Raw genomic sequence first — 17,509 nt, 5'->3', positions numbered from 1 at the left:
CCCTCCCTGCTGAGCAGGGGCAGCCAAAATCTGGGACCAGCTGTAGGGGACCACAGCCTGGACCCAGTACAGTTGCTAGGCCACTCCAAGTAAAATATGAGAACTCAGTCCCTCTCCAACTTCTTCCTGCTGTGGGCAGGGAAAAGCTCCCCAATGCCATCTTGACCCTCCCTCCAACTTCAGCCCCTGCAGAACACCAGACTGGCCCTCTTCCATGCACCTGCTGATCCGAGGGAGAGAGTTTTTGAGGACCCTCCGAAGTGGGGAAGCTGGTGCCGTCCTCATCACCAAATGCCGATAGGTCCTGGCACAACAGGCATCTCCATTCCTGGCTGTGGGGCAGAAGAAAGAAGTGAGCATCATCCCCAAAAGTCACCTTCAGCCAGACTCCCAGGGACTCCAATGGAAAGGAAACAGGATTCTTTGGCAGCATCTGTGTGTCAGAGACAGGGACAGAACCCAGGCATCCTGAGCAGGGTCAAAGGCTAGGAGGGGATCTGGTGGCTGTCTATAAACTGGCCAAGGGAGACCAGCAAGCAATGGGAGAGTCCCTGTTGCCCCGAGCACTACTGGGAGTAACAAGGAATAACGGCCATAAAGTTGACGGAGAGTAGATTCAAGCTAGATATCAGGAGGCACTACTTCACAGTCAGGGGGGCTAGGAGCAGGAAGCACCTTCCAAGGTAAGTGGTGCTCGCTCCTACCCTCGGGGTCTTCAAAAGAAGGCTGGTGGTTGTTTTGCTCGTCTTTTTTTTCGCGCCGCGGGGGGGGGGGGGGGGGGGATCGTCGTCGGACTTGATGATCTGCTCAGGTCCCTTCCGACCCCACCAACTATGAAATTATGGCTCTCAGCCCTTACCTACTAGAGGCAGAGGACTGCCCTCCCACAACAAAACCCAGGTGTACTGGCCCCAAGATCTTCCCCCGACTCCAATCCCAAAAGGCAAACCCATTGTACAGGGACATGGCCAGACTGCCTTCAGACCCTGCACTGCAGATAGGAATCCACACTCTCCCTGCTGGGCTGGAAGAGAGACATGGAACATGTCTTGCAGGCACCTTATACCACAACCTTCTTGATATAGATGCATTAGAGAAAGACGCACTGGACCAGCATGGCAGGGTCAGTACCCAGTAGACCTCTTAGGTAAGTACCTAGGAATCTCCTGCAGCACAGGGAGGTGGCAGTCCAGGTGGTAGCATTGCTCACACTGGTTACACATCACCACGGAGCCAGCCTTCTGGCAGACCTTGCAGCGTGCCGAGTCGGTTGCCTCTAAGCCACCATCCTGGTTGTGGGCTGGTTGTACATCCAGGCCAGAACTGCTGCTCCCGCTTGGGGAGATGAGGCGGGGCACATTACCCTCAGCATCGTGGGATAAGATGACTGGTTTGGTGTCCTTTGGCTCCTCAATTGCTGCTTCCATCTGCTCCTCCTGGTAGTAACAAAACAAAAAAAGTGTCAGCACACCTCTGAGCAACTAGACCAGGGGTCAGCAACCCCCGGCACATGTGCCAAGCACAGCACACGATGCCATTTTGCTCAGTGCGCCCCCACCAGCTTGGGCTCTAGGCAGCTGCTGCCAGCCACGAAGCATGGGCTGCTCCCAGCAGGCAGCTGGGCGGCTGCAAGCCAACCACGGAGCCTGGTCTGCTTGCAGCTACCCAGACCCTGGGCCGGTTGCAGCCAGGAGGCTGCAAACATCTGCTCTGGGCTCCAGCATTAGCTCCATACCAGCGGGTGCATGTATGCCTCGGAGCGGGCCTGAGGCAGCACGACCCCGGCCACTCCCCTGCTGCTGGCACAGAGCTGGTGACTGGGCTCTGGAGCCTGGCACAGCCATTTGTAGCCAACCTGGGCTCTGGGCAGCTGCAGCAGGCAGCAAGTAGGCTGCAAATAACTGCACCGGGCTCCACAGCCCTGGCATCAGGTCCATGCTGGCAGTGACTGCACATGGACCTCACAGCAGATAGCAGGAGGTCTGTGCTGCCTCAGGCCCTATCCCCACCATCCGCTCTGAGGCACATGTGCACCCGCCAGTATGGAGCTGATGCCGGAGCCTGGAGCAGATGTCTGCAGCCTCCTGGCTGCAACCAGCCCAGGCTCTGGATAGCTGCTGCTAACCACAGAGCCCAGTCTGCTTGCAGCTGCCCAGCTGCCTGCTGGGAGCAGCCCGGGCTTTGTGGCTGGCAACAGCTAGGCCCACCTGCTCCCACTCTGAGCCCAGCATCTGGTTCTGTGTCTTTGTCCATCTCTGTCTGGTTTTGTGTCGCACACGTGTCTGGTTGTGGACGTGTGCACACATGCGTCTGTTCTGGTTCTCTGCATATGTGCATGTGGCTCTCCATGTCCGTGTGCCTGGTTCTCTCTCTGCTCTCCTTTTTCTCTCTCTCCTCTCTCTCTTTTCTCTCTCTCTCTCATTGCAACATGCTCAACAAAAAAGGAATACAGGCAACATTTATGATTATTAAATATACTAATAGGCAAGACGCACCGCAATGTACCCCCATGCCCTCATTTTGTTTTTCTGGCATGCCGGCACTCCAGCACCTTCTAAGGTAGACATTGTGATTTTTTCAGCATTCCGGCCAAAAACACTGCCTACCCCTGAACTAGACCCTTGCTGAAACTGAGCCCCAAAAACTTATACAGGATAGCGAGCACTCCAGATATACCTGCTGATTAACTGCATAGTGCCCAAAACCTACTCCCCAAGCCAGCGAAATGCTGCTACGTATTTGTTGGACCAAGAGTCCCCAGAACCTGACACCCACGCTCTCTGTACACGGCCATCTATAGAACTGCATCCCATCTCTTTGCCTCTCCTCATGATGGTCCTGACCTTAACCACAGCTCCAGGATGTGGGGCAGTGGCCTGCTGGGCCCCACGCTCAATGACAATGAGGTTGTAGTCCTCATTGGTGTTGCCAGGGAAAACCTTGAAGACAGGTGGCTGGCTATCAGCGGTCAAGTCCACATCGAGGCGCTCCAAGCTGACACGTGGCACCTTACGCATGATGCTGTTCACATCACCATCTGTTGCCTTGGTCCTGAAAGAGACAGCAGAGGGCTCAGAAGTGTGCCTTGGCCAATGCAGGGTGCCAGCACCCCATGTAAAGGAGGCCTGGCCCTTCCTCACCCTATGCAGCATCACTCCTGGACTCACCTCTTCAATCCTGATACATTAGCTTCAGCCCTTCCAGAGAAAGCACCATCTGCTGGAAAATAAATGCAGAACAGATGTTAAGAAACAGTCACCTGAAGCATGCCCTCTCCACCCTGTTCTGATCTCATAACACTGGAAGTGGCTACACACCAGCCATGGTCCTTGACCACGTGACTGCTCTAGACAGGCTTCCAGGTATGGTGAGTAGGAAAGAAGCTGACCCTGGAGGTGGAGAGGAAGCTCATCCCACCCCAAGAGAGCAACTGGAGAAAGGGCTGCCCACCCCAGAAGACACCAGCCAATTGCTGGAGAAGGCATGGCTGTGAAGCAGGAAGTGGACAAAAAGACCAGAAGAGCCCCATAGGGGAAGGATGGGGAGGGTGTTGGGGAAACAACCCCAAGTTCCAAGCTCAACTCGGCTTTGAACTCCCAGCTCCATGAGCTCACCATAGAGGCAGAGGCAACACCAGCAACAGGAAACTCTTCCCTGTCACTCACAATATCCCCAGTCCTTCCTGAAGGACCCCAGCTACACCATCAGCCAAACACTGCTACTAGGGATTAATTTCCTCAGCTGGGCAGCAGTGTAGGGCCCCACAGCACGGGACATCCCAGGACCCACCCTCCCTCCACAGGCACTCACCTAGCTCAGAGTTGGAATAGCCTTCATCATGAGTGTCCATGGGCTGCAAGTGAGCAGGAAAGCATGTTATGGGAAGTTTATCCCAAGTTGTCCCCTCCTTTAACCACAAGAACTCCACTGCCAGTCCTGTCCCAAGGCTCCCTCTTCCCTCCCAGCAGCCCTCTGCTGCCAACCCACTTTTACCAGTCCCAGCAGCTATCCCACCCTGCCCAAACATCAGCTGCACCCCTTGTGCACAAGGAGAAATAGAGAATATACAAAGCAACAAATGAAAAACATACTGCAAGGTGTAAACAAGCAGGGTATGACAGACTAAGCTTGTTCCACCCCAAATCTGCAGCCCCCTTTTTGCTCCTTTCTGAGTAGCTACATGATATGTTGCAAGCAGCACTTCATCTTCCCAAATTCTTCTAGCCTCTACCTTCAACTGAGGCTCCTGCACATCCCCTCCAATACCAGCCCAGCCTCTCACCAGCCCTGCTCACTTGTGTGGTGGAGGATGCCTGAGCATTGCCTTCAGTATTGAACGAGTCAGGGGATGCAGTGGCAGCAGCAGCAGCAATCCGTTTTGGCCCCACCTGGTTAGAGGGCAGTAGCAGGGGTCCCGGGGCATACTGACCCTTGCTCACAACACTGGACTGCACAGTGACTTGCTGCACACCCTGCAGGGGAAAGAAGAGGACCGGTCACCCACCCCAGGCAGGAAAGAACTTGATACTTGAGCCACCCCACAGTCACCACACCCACCATGGGGAGGAGCTCCCCACCACCTCTGGTACAAGGCTAGGCAGGAGCCGGAGCTGGCACCCACCTGAGTCCCATTGACCTGGGGGACGAGCACCAGCTGACCCATGACTTGCTGCTGGCCATTCATCTGCAGGAGGCCGCCTTGCTGCACTAGCTGGACCTGTAGGGGCTGTACGACGGTGCTGCCGGTGTTTACCAGGGGGGCCGTGGTGGCCGTCAGGATCCGGGGAGACTGCATCGGCGGCTGCTGCTGCAGAGGTGGAGGCTGGCTCTGGGGGACAGCAGCCCGGGGCCGGCTTGGGACCATAGGAGAGACATTCTTAAGAGGTGCCAGTACCTGGGAAGTGCTGGAGACCTGTTTCGCCGCTCCTCCTGCTGCTGGGCCAGTGGCGTTGGCACGCTGGGTCTGCGCAGGCTGGGCATTGGGTGCTGGTGTTGGCAGGGTAACATTCCTCTCTGACACAATTGTTCCTGAGAATGGAGGGGAGGAGCAGGTTAGCCACTATGAACTTCTGGTGCAATTATATCTACCCTCTCTGGCACCATAAGGAAGCAGCAGCCCCTGCAGAAGACACCGATGCAGCAAAAGCTAGGTTGACAGAAAGCAAGTCACCTGCCTACCAGGAGAAAAAGCAGGTCCCCACTAAGCTGTGGGGAAGAGACACAGCTGAGCACCAGGCTCATGACAACAGTACACTATTCCCTCATGCCTCACACACAAGCTGCCACAGAACTGAGTCAAAGGAGTGCTGTGACTTGTGCCATAGCAGCTCCAGCAAACCCAACCCAGGAGTCAGGGGCATTTGCAACCCTCTTCATTCTTCTCTCCGCACAGCAACTCCACTGCTCACCAAAGGTCTCAGCACTCTTGGTCCAGGCATTCAGGTCCCACTGGAACTTCATATCACACTGAGGCTCTACAGGGTCAACAATCATCTTGAGGGCACGGTGCAGCTGGAAGTAGATCTGAGCCATGGAGGGAGAGAACATACTATTACGCAAGGCAAAAATTCTGGAGAGACAGAGGCAGACAGGCCATTTCCACCCCAGTCCATAACCTGGGGCCTGGAAAGCAGAGAATCCAACTCCAAGGGGAAGCAACTTGCCTTGTCAGATGCAAAACCAAGGTGGTAGGAAAGAAACACCCACCCTCATCCTCGGAGAGACCTATTCCAGACAGCCTCCCAGTCTACTGCCACACAAGTTGTCTGCACCAACAAGGAGCACCCCTGACCTAGCTGAGCCAGAAGCAGTTTCCCCACCCATGAACATTTTGACAAGTTTCTAAGAATTCCCATTGCACATCAGGAAACCAAGACCATTCAGTTCCAACACGCACCCATCCTAGAACCATTCAATGGTCAGCATTTACCTGGTTGGTAGGAGACCCAGACAAGAGTCCCAGCTCTTCCAAGTTCGACCTGGGACACGGGCCTGTTTACTAACTCCTAGGGGAGGGCCTCAAGCATAGAGCTCCTGGCAATTCTGGCCTAAGCATCTTTGCCTTGAGGTGTTCTTAAGTTGTCTTGCTGTCCTCGTGCAATAGGAATTCTTGGAAACTTGTCAAAATTATGGGTGGGGAAACAACCTCCAGCTCAGCTGGCGTGGGAGTGCTCCTAGCTGGTGCAGGAACTGTGGTGCAGTGGACTCAGAGGCTGTCTGGAACAGGTCTCCCCAAGGATGACGGTGGGCGTTTCTTTCCTACTACCTTGGTCTTATCTCCGACAAGACGAATTGTCACAGCTGTTTCACTTTTTACAAGTATTCACTGAGCCAGAGGCAGATGCCAACTTTAGCCTAGAAGGATAGGGCTTCTGCCTGGGACCTGGAACCAACTCTAATCTAGGGGTACCTAGGAATGGCAGAGCAGGAACTGAGTTGATTGGGACAGCAACTTCTCTATAGGTACTCCAGAAGATAAGCAGCCAGCTAGAGCAGGAATTCATCAACATACACATGTATTACACCCCCTCCCCGTGACAGTGATGGATCCACAACCTGAAGGGACCAGACATCCACCTTCACACACCACATCTTCTCTGCATTGCTGGAGCTGCTACTCTTCTACTTGGGACTTTTGGACAGAACAAAGCTTGAAGACAGCCAGGCTGGGAACAAGCTGTGCCCAACTCAATCCTTTGATTCACCAAGAGAAGGCTCTCTGAAGTGGAGACTGCTGAGAGTGGGGAGGCTGTGGAGAGTACACCTTCACTGGGACCTGCTTGGTGCCCCCAAATCATACACTATAGCTATGCCAGGACCAGAGGTGATTAGGAAAAGTCCCCAGTCAAGCTCCCAAGAGCTAGGATGTGGCTTGTTCTGGCTCTGGCAGAGACCTCCTCCCCACTCACCAGTTTCTTAGAGAGCAGCAGGGCAGTGTTGTTGTCACTCTCCAAGGCCCAGGATGCAAATCGCAGGATGTGCTCCTGGTGGCGCTGCAACTTAGTCATGGCCCAATGTTGCCGCTCCAGCTTCTCCTGCTGCCCCTCTGTCACTTTCTGCAAAGCAACAAGACACTGTTACATGGGCACATCCTGTGCCCAAGAGCTCCACTGTTCTGGGCTGCAACAAGATAAAGGAAGCACCTCCTGAGAGTCCCCATAAAAGTGCAAGATATGCAGAGCCACCTGCATCCCTTTTTGTGAGTTAACAGCTTCTTGCATGCTCAAGTGAAGCCCCACTTCTCCCCAGGCTGCAGGAGAACAAAGCAGCATCTACCATCACACACCAGCATAACTGGAGGGGGTGGGGGGGTGGGGTGATGTGACGCACACCACAGGCAGTGGCACAGGGACACAGATGGACAGGACAGCATGTACCCACCTGTGCGTCGCTGACCAGCACTTTGCCACGCTTATTGAGCTCCTTCATTATTTGCAGAATGGCCATCTTCACATCTACCTGGACCCGCTTCTGCACATCTGTCACTTGCCGGATCCTGAAAAGCAAGGCAAGCAACACCCTTGCAGTAAGCAGTTATCCCTGACCCAGATACAAATGCAGCCAGGTCTCCTGCCCAAGTATTAAAGAGTCTAACACCTTGCAGACAGCAGAGCCCTTCCGCAGTTCAGGCAACTTAGGCATAAACATGGTACTTGGATCAATTACCAGGCTGCTCTGCCTAAGATAGTCTCACAACCCTTTCCCTCCAGGGACCCTGTGCATTGCAGTTAAAGCCAGCACAGAACTGGAGAGACTGTTATAGTTCAAGTTCTCTCATCCCTATCATGGAGTCTGCCAAGGCAAACAATGGCAGCTAGGAGCCAACATGAGTACTGCATTATCTCTGCATAACTAGAGACGGGAGAAAGGGAACCTGCCCCTTGCCTCCACCACCACTGTGTGTCAACCTATCTCCTCAGGCAACAGCACCATAGGACTGTTCCAGGCCCAGATCAGAGACCTCAGGATTAAACAGGCAACCCTGTGGTTAGTTTGCCTTTCCAGGTCTCTTACCAGAAAAGAGTTCTAGGATATCCCTCCATACAGCCCACAGACAGTAGCAAGAAGAGTCCCTAGTGGGCCATTCCTAGCAGCTCCATGTGTGACCCCCTACTGCATAGGGTAGAAGGGCTGGGCAGACCAGGAGAGGGCTCCTGCCCTCCCTCCCTCCCTGGCACCACAGGGTTACGTACGAGCTGCGCACTTCCTTGGTGGATTTCTGCAGGTTGGCATGCTTGTCCCCCAGGCGCTTCACAAGTGATGACAGCATCTTGCGCTGGTTCCTGACAGCATCCTCCAGGAACTGGTACCTGTAGGGGTGGTACGAGGCCATGGGCAAGTAAGCACTGGCTGAAGGACAGACACAGGGACTCATGCTACGGCTCCTGCCACTGGTGAACAGAGCCCAGCTTCCCCCACCCAAAGCTGGAGGGAGAAGACTGCAGGATCTAGCTTGAACACAGCAAAAAGGGGGGGCTGAGCTGGCCACGTTGAAAGTGCCAAGAAACATATGGTAGTAGGGGTCAATATGGTTTTGATGACCACACTGTCCAGGACAGACCAAGAGCACAGGCAGGCTTCATCATGAGGAGTCTAGTTCCACACAGGCCAAGGCAGGGTCCTCAAAGAAAAATCATGGAGTAGATCCTCACAGAATCCATTTCTAAGCACTTGGAGGAGAAGGCAGTGATTAGGAACAGTTGCCATGGATTCACCAAGGGCAAGGCATGCCTGACCAACCTGAATGCCTTCTATGATGAGATGACTGGCTCTATGGATGGGGGAAAGTAGCAGATGTGATATACCTTGACTTTAGCAAGGCTTCCAATAGCATCTCCCACAGCGTTCTTGCAAGCAAGCTGAGGAAGTATGGGTTGGATGAATGGACTGTAAGGTGGACAGAAAGCTGGCTTGAACTGTCAGATTCAACAGGTAGTAAATCAATAGCTCAATATCCAGTTGGCAGCCAGTATCAAGTGGAATGCCCCAGGGGTTGGTCCTGGTGCCAGTTTTGTTTAATATCTTCATTAATGACCTGGAAGGTGGGATGGATTGCACCCTCAGCAAGTTCACGGATGACATCAAGCGGAAGGGGTGTAGTAGATACAATGGAAGGTGGGGCTAGGATTCAGCAGCCTAGAAAAATTGGAGGACTAGGCCAAAAGAAATCTCATAAGGTTCTACATGGACAAGTGCAAAGTCCTGCATTTAGGACAGAACAATCCTATGTACCACTACAGCTGCTGGCTTAGCAGCAGCTCTGCAGAAAAGGAGCTGGGGGTTACAGTGGACAGATACAAGTCAGCAGTGTGCCCTTCTTGTCAAGAACGCTAACAGCATACTGGGCTGCATTAGTATGAGTGGTGACAGCAGATCAAGGGAAGTAATTATTCCGCTCTATTCTGCACTGGTGAGGCTACATCTGGAGTACTGTATCCAGTTTTGCTCCCCCCACCCCCCAACTATAGAAAGAATGTGAACAAGTTGGAGAGAGTCCAGCAGAAAGCAACGAAAATGGTTTGGGGGCTGGGGCATGTGGCAAGCCAGTAGGGGTGTTCCTACGTTGAACCACTCACCCAATGTGCCCGACCACCTTCCATGTTGGGGGTGCCTCGTGTCCGGCCCACCCCTTCTTGGAGCATATCTGCAAGCCTGGGGGTAATGCTGCCACCACCTGGAGTCAAGTATGTACTGATCTTGGACCTGAGCCCTCTGGAAAACACAGGCCTAGTAGTCCTTGAAGGTACTTGACCCACTCCAAGAACTTGGGGTGCTTCCCTCAGCCTGAAGCACAAACAGTGGCCTCCCTTAGTCAGCCAAACCAAGGGGACCCCAAGGCATAATCTAGACCCTCTCCCAGTAAGTCTCCCATGCTAGATACAAGAGAGCTTTACTGGTTACAAGGATAGGTTTGGAATAGGGCAATATCAGAGAAATACCTTGGCGCAAACTGTGGCACAGTAGCCTTTGATCACACATCAGAGTTACTGCAAGCTATATGTCTAGTTAGATCTCAAGTAGCTTACTCACAAGTATCATCCAGAGGCAGATGGAGATTCCCTCTGGAGGCAAACAGTTCAACGCACATGAGTTTCAAGAGAGAGCATGAGTTTCAGATGGTCCAGCTTCTCTGAGAGTTCTCATCAGGGCTGCTACCCCTCCTCCTGGCCAGTCCTTCACTTACATAACTCTTATGACCTCATTTACCTGATCCAATGAAGGCCAGCAACTGTTGGCTGCCAGCCAACCAATTTGAAATGCATCACCAGTTGCCAGGTAGACTGACAGGGTCTCTAGCCCCCTTCTAGTCATGAAGACATTGCTTAGAACAATAGGGAGTTTAAGCCCCCACCCAGGTGTACGAGGCCAGTCAAGTAGGCAGAGGAAACAGGTTTCCACCTCCTTCCTCAGGAATGTATCCAGCTCAGGTTACAACTCAGGGTTACCTGAAGCCAATGGGGCCAGAAGTATCTGCCCTCTGCAGTGACCATGGTAACCAAATTGTCAGACAGAGTTTGGGGAGAGAGAGATATGGTATTCTGCCACAGGTCACATGATCTTCAAGGAGAGGCTGAGGGAAATGAGTTTATTTAGTCTGCAGAAGAGAAGACTGAGGGGAGGTCTGACAGCACCTTCAACTACCTGAAGGGTGGTGCCAAAGAGGATGGAGCTAAACTGTTCTCAGTGCTGACAGAACAATGAGCACTGGTCTCAATTTGCAGCAAGGGAGGTTTAAGTTGGGTTTTAGGAAAAACTCTCACTAGGTGGGTGGTGAAGCACTGGAACAGGTTACCTAAAAAAGGTGGTGGAATCTCCATCCTTGGAAGTTTAAGGCCAGCTCAACAAAGCCCTGGCTGCAATGATCTAGTTGGCTCTGAGCAGGGGGTTGGGACTAGATGACCTCCTGATGTCCCTTCCAACCCTAATTTTCTATGATTCCGTGATTCTACGGTGTGGAAGACCCCACTTACTGGTGATCCTTGTGCGCGTTGAGCTGACAGTCACGGCAGGTCAGTGTGTCACAGGTGTCACAAAAAAGTACCAAGGGCTCCTGCTTGTGGACAGAGCAGTAGACTGTGCGTGCCCCCTCCTTGGACTTCGACCCACCTGCAGGCAAACAGTAGAGTAAGAGTTACCTCCTCCCAACAGGCAGAGCTGCCCCTTAGAAGGCATGGCTTTTTCTGCTCCCATCTCATCTACACATTAACCAAATTGAAGAATATATCCTTGTTCAGCTCAAACAGCAGAAATCCATGGGGACACACATGTTCCAGCTTAGAAGAACTGGACTCGAAAACACTTGAAAATAGCTCAAGCTACACAAAACCCAGAGTGTCTAACCATCTCCCATGTATGCAAGACCTAAGCATGACACCCTGGTGGATCTAGAGCAGGGGCATGCAATTATTTGGGCCCATAGGCCACATAGGCAGTTTTAGGAACTGTTGCAGGCTGGCCAGCATCCTCCCCACCCCCTCCCACAGCCCAGAGCCTGCACACCCTGTGGCTCCTCCCCGCCACCCCCACCAGCGCCTGGCAACAGCCGAGTACACAGCCCCAGCCCAGACCCCGCTGCAGACTTGCAGAGTGAGCTAACTGTGGACCAGCCAGAAGCCGCATGCACAGCCCTGACCCCAACCCACCCAGTGCCTGCTCCAGACTCGCTCATCCATGCCGAGTGGTGGCAGCAGCAGCAGCTGGGCAGAAGCTGCTGCTAGGCATGAGATATAAGCGGCTGCCTCCCCCTCATCACTGCTGGGCCCTTCTTGCTACAGCCACCCAGAGCCTGTGCCTGGGTTGCCTTGCAGGTCTTCTCCACTGCCACTGCTGCCCCGCTAGGCAGCCAGGGCGGCAAAGAGGACCACAGGGCAGCCTGGGCATGAGCTCCGGGTGGCTGCAGCAAGAAAGGCCCAGCAATGGTAACAGGTAGGCAGTCACTTTTCCCCCAAGCCTAACAGCAGCTTTTGCCTGGCTGCTGCCTAGTGTGGGTGGTAAGTCCAGAGCAGGTGCAGGGCAGGCCAGGGTCAGAGCTGTGTGCGTGATCCCACCAGTACCATGAGGCTGTAGCCAGTGGCAGTGGCAGCTGGGCTATCTAGAAATGCAGTTCAGCTACACAGCTGCCTCAGCCCTGCTGTATGCCAACCCACCATGGGCCAGACAAAGTCCCCGTGTCCCTAGTCTAGAGACACGAATGTTGAAAAAGCCCATCTACAACTCTCCATGGGGGTGCTCCAATTCTTGGCAGTCAGGCCTGGAGCACAGCATAGATCACTGACCTGTGGACCGGACTGTGTGATCCTTTGTGTACTTCACTCGCTGGTGTGCATCAACACAAGTCTCACACAGTGGCTCTGAGCACTCCACACAGTAGCTGGTAGCAGGGGCATTGTCCTCACAGCTGGTGCAGCACTGAGGACAGAGCAAGGAGAGAGCAAAATAATTTGCATGCCCACCCTCAGAACCCAACCTTGGAATAAGGGAGGGCACCTTGGGTCCCAGAGAGCCTGGAGAGGCAGGCCAAGGCAAGGGGACTGGGATTGATCCTTGGGATTGATTTCCCAGGGGGTGCTAAGTACCTACAACCCCATGTGATGTGGAATTAGACACTCACAAATACAGCACAAGCAGAGACCAAGAGTGTTATAACTTAGTTTCTCACACCTAACCACAAAGTGGACTGGGGGGGGGCAGGGAGAGAAGGGGGTGACCAATTTGAACTATTCTGCAGCACTTTGTGTTGGGTTACGTAACTTTTTTTGGGCAGTTATTGCATCTGGGCATGGGGTTGGCTGCTCAGGTGCAGATGCCAGACAGATACAGCCATAAAGTTAAGAGCTGCCCGAGCTAAGGGGAGAAGCAAGGATATAGAGGGACCCCAGTTTCAGAGGCCTAGGGCAAGATGGATCAAGCCTCAAACTTCTGAAGGGAAGAACCCCAGGGGCAAAGCCCTGCAGGACCTGCTGGATAGATGTAGGTTGTGCATAGATTCTTCAATAATTTTTTGGGGGGAGGGACAGGGGGAAGCGGCGGCTGTGCCAACAGTGCAACAGATTCCTGATCTTGGAGGTTGAGGAAAAAGGCCTGTCAAAGGGGATTAACTTCGTGAGCCCTGAACCCTGGATAATAATATGGTACAGCAGTTAGTACTAGACTGGAACTTATGGAAGCAGCAAGGGGTAGAGGAAAGGAAGGATACAAGCCCTGGGCCCTTTCCTTCCTGCTCTTTGGTCCATTTATTAAAATCAGCTAGGCCCTGCTACTGACCGCCAGGATCACTATAACCATGAGGCAGTCTGGCAAAGTTGTTATTGGCACCCCGTTCACTCTGTGTAGGGCATGCATTGGGGATACACAGTGTTTAAACATCTTTGACAGTGCTGAGTGACCAGGGACAAAGTGCCAGGGAAGGGTTCGATACTGTTCCCATTAGCCCAAAAAGCTAAGTCCTGCTGATCACTCAGGACCTTCCAGTAACTTCACAAACAGGCTGGACTACATAACAATGTTCTCTCTCCCATCTTCTCTTGTTGGCAAGGTCCAAAGTTCTGCAACGCACAGGGGAAAGGTAGGTAGGCGGCACCCATACCTGGTTGGCCTCCTTACTGTCTGTAGCAGACTCTGTCCCACTGTCTCTCATGAAATAGTTCTCCACAATGTCTTTCAGGTAACACTGGTGTTTACAGACTGGACAGTCTATCACTGCAGGAGAAAGAAAGCAGATATCAGGGAAGGAGCACCACAGGGGTCTGATGGGGGCAATGGGACACATGCCTGTCCTCAGGCAGAACAAAGCACCAGAGCTCTGGGTGCAGACAGTGCTAGGTCCAGCACCAGAAGCCAGCCTCCCCCAACAAATGCCCTTCAAAGTAGGCCAGGCAAGCTGGATGAATGAGCAGGGAGCTCTGCTGTGACAGGAGACTCCGGGAAGGGAGGGCAGAGGGTATGGACTGCAATGCTGACTTCAGACAGGAGCCTTCCTGCCTGGCTGTGCTGTAAGGAAGAAAGACAAATGGCAGAAAGCTTGTGCGGTAAAGTAAGGCTGTTTGCTCTGTTAAGCATCACTGACTCCTTCAGACCTATCACTCCCTAGGGACAAGGTAGGAGAGAGAAGCTTCTAGCAGATGACATCTTGGCAGTGGAAGAAAGCAGTGAAACCTGCCCCCAGACACAACCTACTACCACCCTCTGCTGAAAGGTCAAAGTTAAAAACGGTAGTCAACAACAATTTTGCAATGACCAGCAAAGTCTATGACTGTTTTGGTACAAAAATGTCAAGCCAGCCCATCCCATCATGCCCCACACTTGGGCATATCCTCTGCCTCTCTGCACTGAGCACAAACCAGGAAACAAAAAAGGCTTTATGCAATCCCCGTCAGCCTATGAAAAGAAGGCATTGCAATGTTCTCCCCCCCTCCCAATCGCAGCCAGCATGTCTGAGAGTTCTGGTAGTATTTTGCATCCGTTTCAAAGTATATGTTAAACTCCATGAAAATAAGCAAAGATGGGAGCTATTCCACATTGCAACGGAGGCTCCAAGTCATTGGTGCTATCCTGTGGGGGTGGTTCTCCCAGGCCACAACACCTGGGCAGTAGGAGATGCAGCAGACAAGACCCAGCCTGTCCTCAAAAAAACCCCAGAACTAATGAGGAAACCCTTAGCTATCCCACAGAGCAAAAAAGAAAAAAAAGAAAAAAAGTGCAACCAGAACAACTCCCTGAGCAAAAGGTAAAATCTGCCCTGACAGGAAAGCTTATTCACCCCAGCACCATGCAGGACCACATTTTAGTTCACTGACCATACATGGCCCCTGCCAAAGGCCTGGAGGGAGTCTCTACAGCATCTCAGAGTAAGGTGTTTCCCAGCTTCCAACCCTGCCTCCCTACCCCACCAGTAAGGACTGTTTGGCTTCCTACTTCCTTTCCACTCCAACTAGTGAGAAGGAAAGGTGTCATATGCTCAGCTGCACCTACAAAAAAAAAAAAAAAAAAAAAAGCAGTGATCCCTACTCTACAACAGAATTCCTGTTCTGCAACAGAGCTAGTGAATCCCTACCAGTGGCATCCCCTTTATCAGCACAGAACAAGCATGCAGACAAGATAGGAAAGGCACAATGACGGACTGGCAGCATCCTGCCTGAGCTGGTGCATGGACATGGCCAAGATCACCTCCTGGATTACTGCACAAAGGAGAATGGCCCTGAGAAACCTGTCCATCCCACATAGCAGGACAGATGCTGCTTTGCAAGCAGGCAAGAACAAGCACAGACTGGCTGGCAGAGTCTGCCCCTCCACATACTTCTCCTGGACCAGACTTTGCTTGGTGTTTGTAGCCAAGAAAGCTGCTCAGGGCTCCTGGAAGCCACTTATGCCTCTGGCAGGCAAGCTGCTGCCACTGAGCTGAGCCGAGCCAATCTCTGCTAGGAGCTGATGAGAAGCTTACTCAAGCTCAATGGGGCTACAAAGAACAAAGCCCGCCATCCATCACTGCACTTGGATTAGACTGACATTGTTACTCTGAGTTCAGCAGCCATCCTGCAAAAGCACAGCAAGCTGCCCCCATACTCTTACACCAGAAGCCTTGGTCTATATTATAGGCTAGTTAGGCAGAAAAGACTGAGAACAAAAAAGGCTTGCCTGCTTCCTACTTGTACACAAGGCTGGTGAGGCTCTGTGGGCCAACACCTTTGTTGCTTTGCAGAGAGCTCCCAGCCTCAGCCAGGGCAGTAGCTAAGCAAGGCAAGTTTAGGTTAGATATTAGGAGAAACTCTCTCACTAAAAAGGTAAGTAAAGCAGTAGAACAGGCTACCCACAAAGGTTGTGGAATTTCCATCCTTAGAGGTCATCTTTAGAGGTTTTTAAGACCCAGGCAGACAAAGCCTTGGCTGGGATGCTATAGTCCCCAAGATGGTCCTGCTCTGAGCAGGGGGTTAGATGGATAAGATGATTGGTCCCTTCCAACCTTAATTTTCTATAGTTCTATAATAAGCATGGGTTGTGATAAGGGGAAACTATCACCTTCCCTTAAGGGCAACTGACCCAAAATGCACCAACTCAAGGAAGCAGGGATGATCTTAAACCTTAAGGGAGGAGAAGCAGCATTGCAACAACTTCAAGGTCAGAGGGAAGCTCAAATTTTTTTCAAAAAAATGGAGAAAGATGTGGGCAACCTGCCAGGCCTATATCATCTTTAAAGGTGCCACTTAAAACTCCCATGAGAGTATCTGAGCACCAGCTAGCTGACAGCCAAGTCAACACTCTTTGGGGATTACTGGGATGCGTGCTGCATGAAGTACTTGGCTTGGTTTTGCAGGAGGCTGTCAGCCGGGATGGAAAACCATGAGCTATTGTTCCCTGTCCTGCTTAAGCCATCTTGGTAAATATTGACATGTTATTTGGAAACAATGCCCAATTTTTTAGCTTAGCTAGCAGTTCCAGTCTCCTCTACAGGCCAACACTCCTGGCTGAACTACATCTCCCATGATCCAACGAATCTCTTTGTCAAAACTTCAGACTTACCCTTTAGATAAAAAGGTAAGCAGAATCAGTTAGCCTGCTAAAACTCTCCCCTAATGTTTTATTCCTACTACTGAAGCATGTTTCAATTTGCACAGATCAGTCAGTATTCAGACAGCTGAAAGGCAAAAAAATAAAAACAAAAAACAACACCACCACCACCAGGCACCAAATCCAATGCAACCTACTAGATAAGTACAGGTGATCCTCAGGGGACTGCAGCCTGCAATCTGGATTAAAACAGACCTGGGGAATTTCAGGCAGGTGTACTCAGTAATCAGAAATTAGAGAGGTGCAGCTGCCCTGTAACCATTACACCCCTTTCTGCAATAAAAGCCTGGACAGTAGTATGGTAAGAGCTAACAAACACACATCCCAGCTGGAAGCAAAAGCTTATGTAAGACTGCTTCACGCTAAATGTCCACCAGTAAACTGCTAGCTTTGCCTGCTAGCCTAGTATACTGCATGGGACTGTACTTGGAGGGTTGCCCACCAGGTAGGTGGGTGGAAACCAAGCCTTCCCTGCACCAGCATGACATTCAGGCTGGAGAAGTCATTTGCTGAGGCAAGATGTAGGGCAGGTACACAAGAGAATCCCAAGAGAGTACTCAATGACTGGCGTTCATTATAATTACCTTGGAAGTGGAAACACGCTTTCTCTCAGGAGAAAGCACACAGCAGCTACTGCTGATGCTTCTCCTCTGGCACTTGCAGAGTAACCCTTCCACTGGTCTCCAAGCCCATCTTTTAACAAGCCTGCTGGTGTAGTCACGAGCAGTCAAGGCTCAATTACCATCCTTCAGGCTCAGCCTGTGATGTTCCCAATGCACAGGGAGGTGGCCAATGGTGCTGCTGGTACTTACAGAATTCCCTGGCAAGCAAGCCACAGATTCTACCCTGCTGGGGGTGAAGTGCAGCTCATATTTGTCTGTTCACATCACAGCTGTGGGGGTTACTCAAGTGTCAATGAAGAATCTAGACCTACAAAACCTTTGGT

The 17,509-nt window shown here is 52.1% G+C and overlaps 1 protein-coding gene across 5 annotated transcripts in view; it reads right to left on the bottom strand.

Moving 5' to 3' along the window:
* TRIM28 (tripartite motif containing 28) overlaps positions 1-17,509 on the bottom strand; it is a 58,118-nt gene that overhangs the window by 2,679 nt on the left and 37,930 nt on the right. The window contains exons 1-15 of one of the 5 annotated variants that reach the window (XM_025208709.1): positions 14,796-14,893; positions 13,586-13,698; positions 12,276-12,408; positions 10,971-11,106; positions 8,193-8,309; positions 7,381-7,495; positions 6,909-7,055; positions 5,409-5,523; positions 4,622-5,028; positions 4,296-4,472; positions 3,811-3,853; positions 3,168-3,219; positions 2,844-3,051; positions 1,156-1,436; positions 221-332 (exon numbers count right to left, since the gene is read on the bottom strand). In XM_025208709.1, coding sequence (XP_025064494.1) covers positions 221-332; positions 1,156-1,436; positions 2,844-3,051; positions 3,168-3,219; positions 3,811-3,853; positions 4,296-4,472; positions 4,622-5,028; positions 5,409-5,523; positions 6,909-7,055; positions 7,381-7,495; positions 8,193-8,309; positions 10,971-11,106; positions 12,276-12,408; positions 13,586-13,698; positions 14,796-14,802 — 2,163 coding nt within the window. In that variant the 5' untranslated portion in view covers positions 14,803-14,893. Of the gene's footprint in view, positions 1-220; positions 333-1,155; positions 1,437-2,843; positions 3,052-3,167; positions 3,220-3,810; positions 3,854-4,295; positions 4,473-4,621; positions 5,029-5,408; positions 5,524-6,908; positions 7,056-7,380; positions 7,496-8,192; positions 8,310-10,970; positions 11,107-12,275; positions 12,409-13,585; positions 13,784-14,795; positions 14,894-17,509 lie in introns of those variants that run through there. The other 4 variants (XM_014521724.2, XM_014521723.2, XM_014521725.2 and 1 more) reach the window with 4 other exon arrangements.

The sequence above is a fragment of the Alligator sinensis genome, unplaced genomic scaffold, assembly GCF_000455745.1.
Source record: "Alligator sinensis unplaced genomic scaffold, ASM45574v1 scaffold496_1, whole genome shotgun sequence".
NCBI classification, from domain to species: Eukaryota; Metazoa; Chordata; order Crocodylia; family Alligatoridae; genus Alligator; species Alligator sinensis.
The sequence above is the reverse complement of the archived record's forward strand: the minus strand, read 5'-3'. Positions and strand labels throughout refer to the sequence as shown.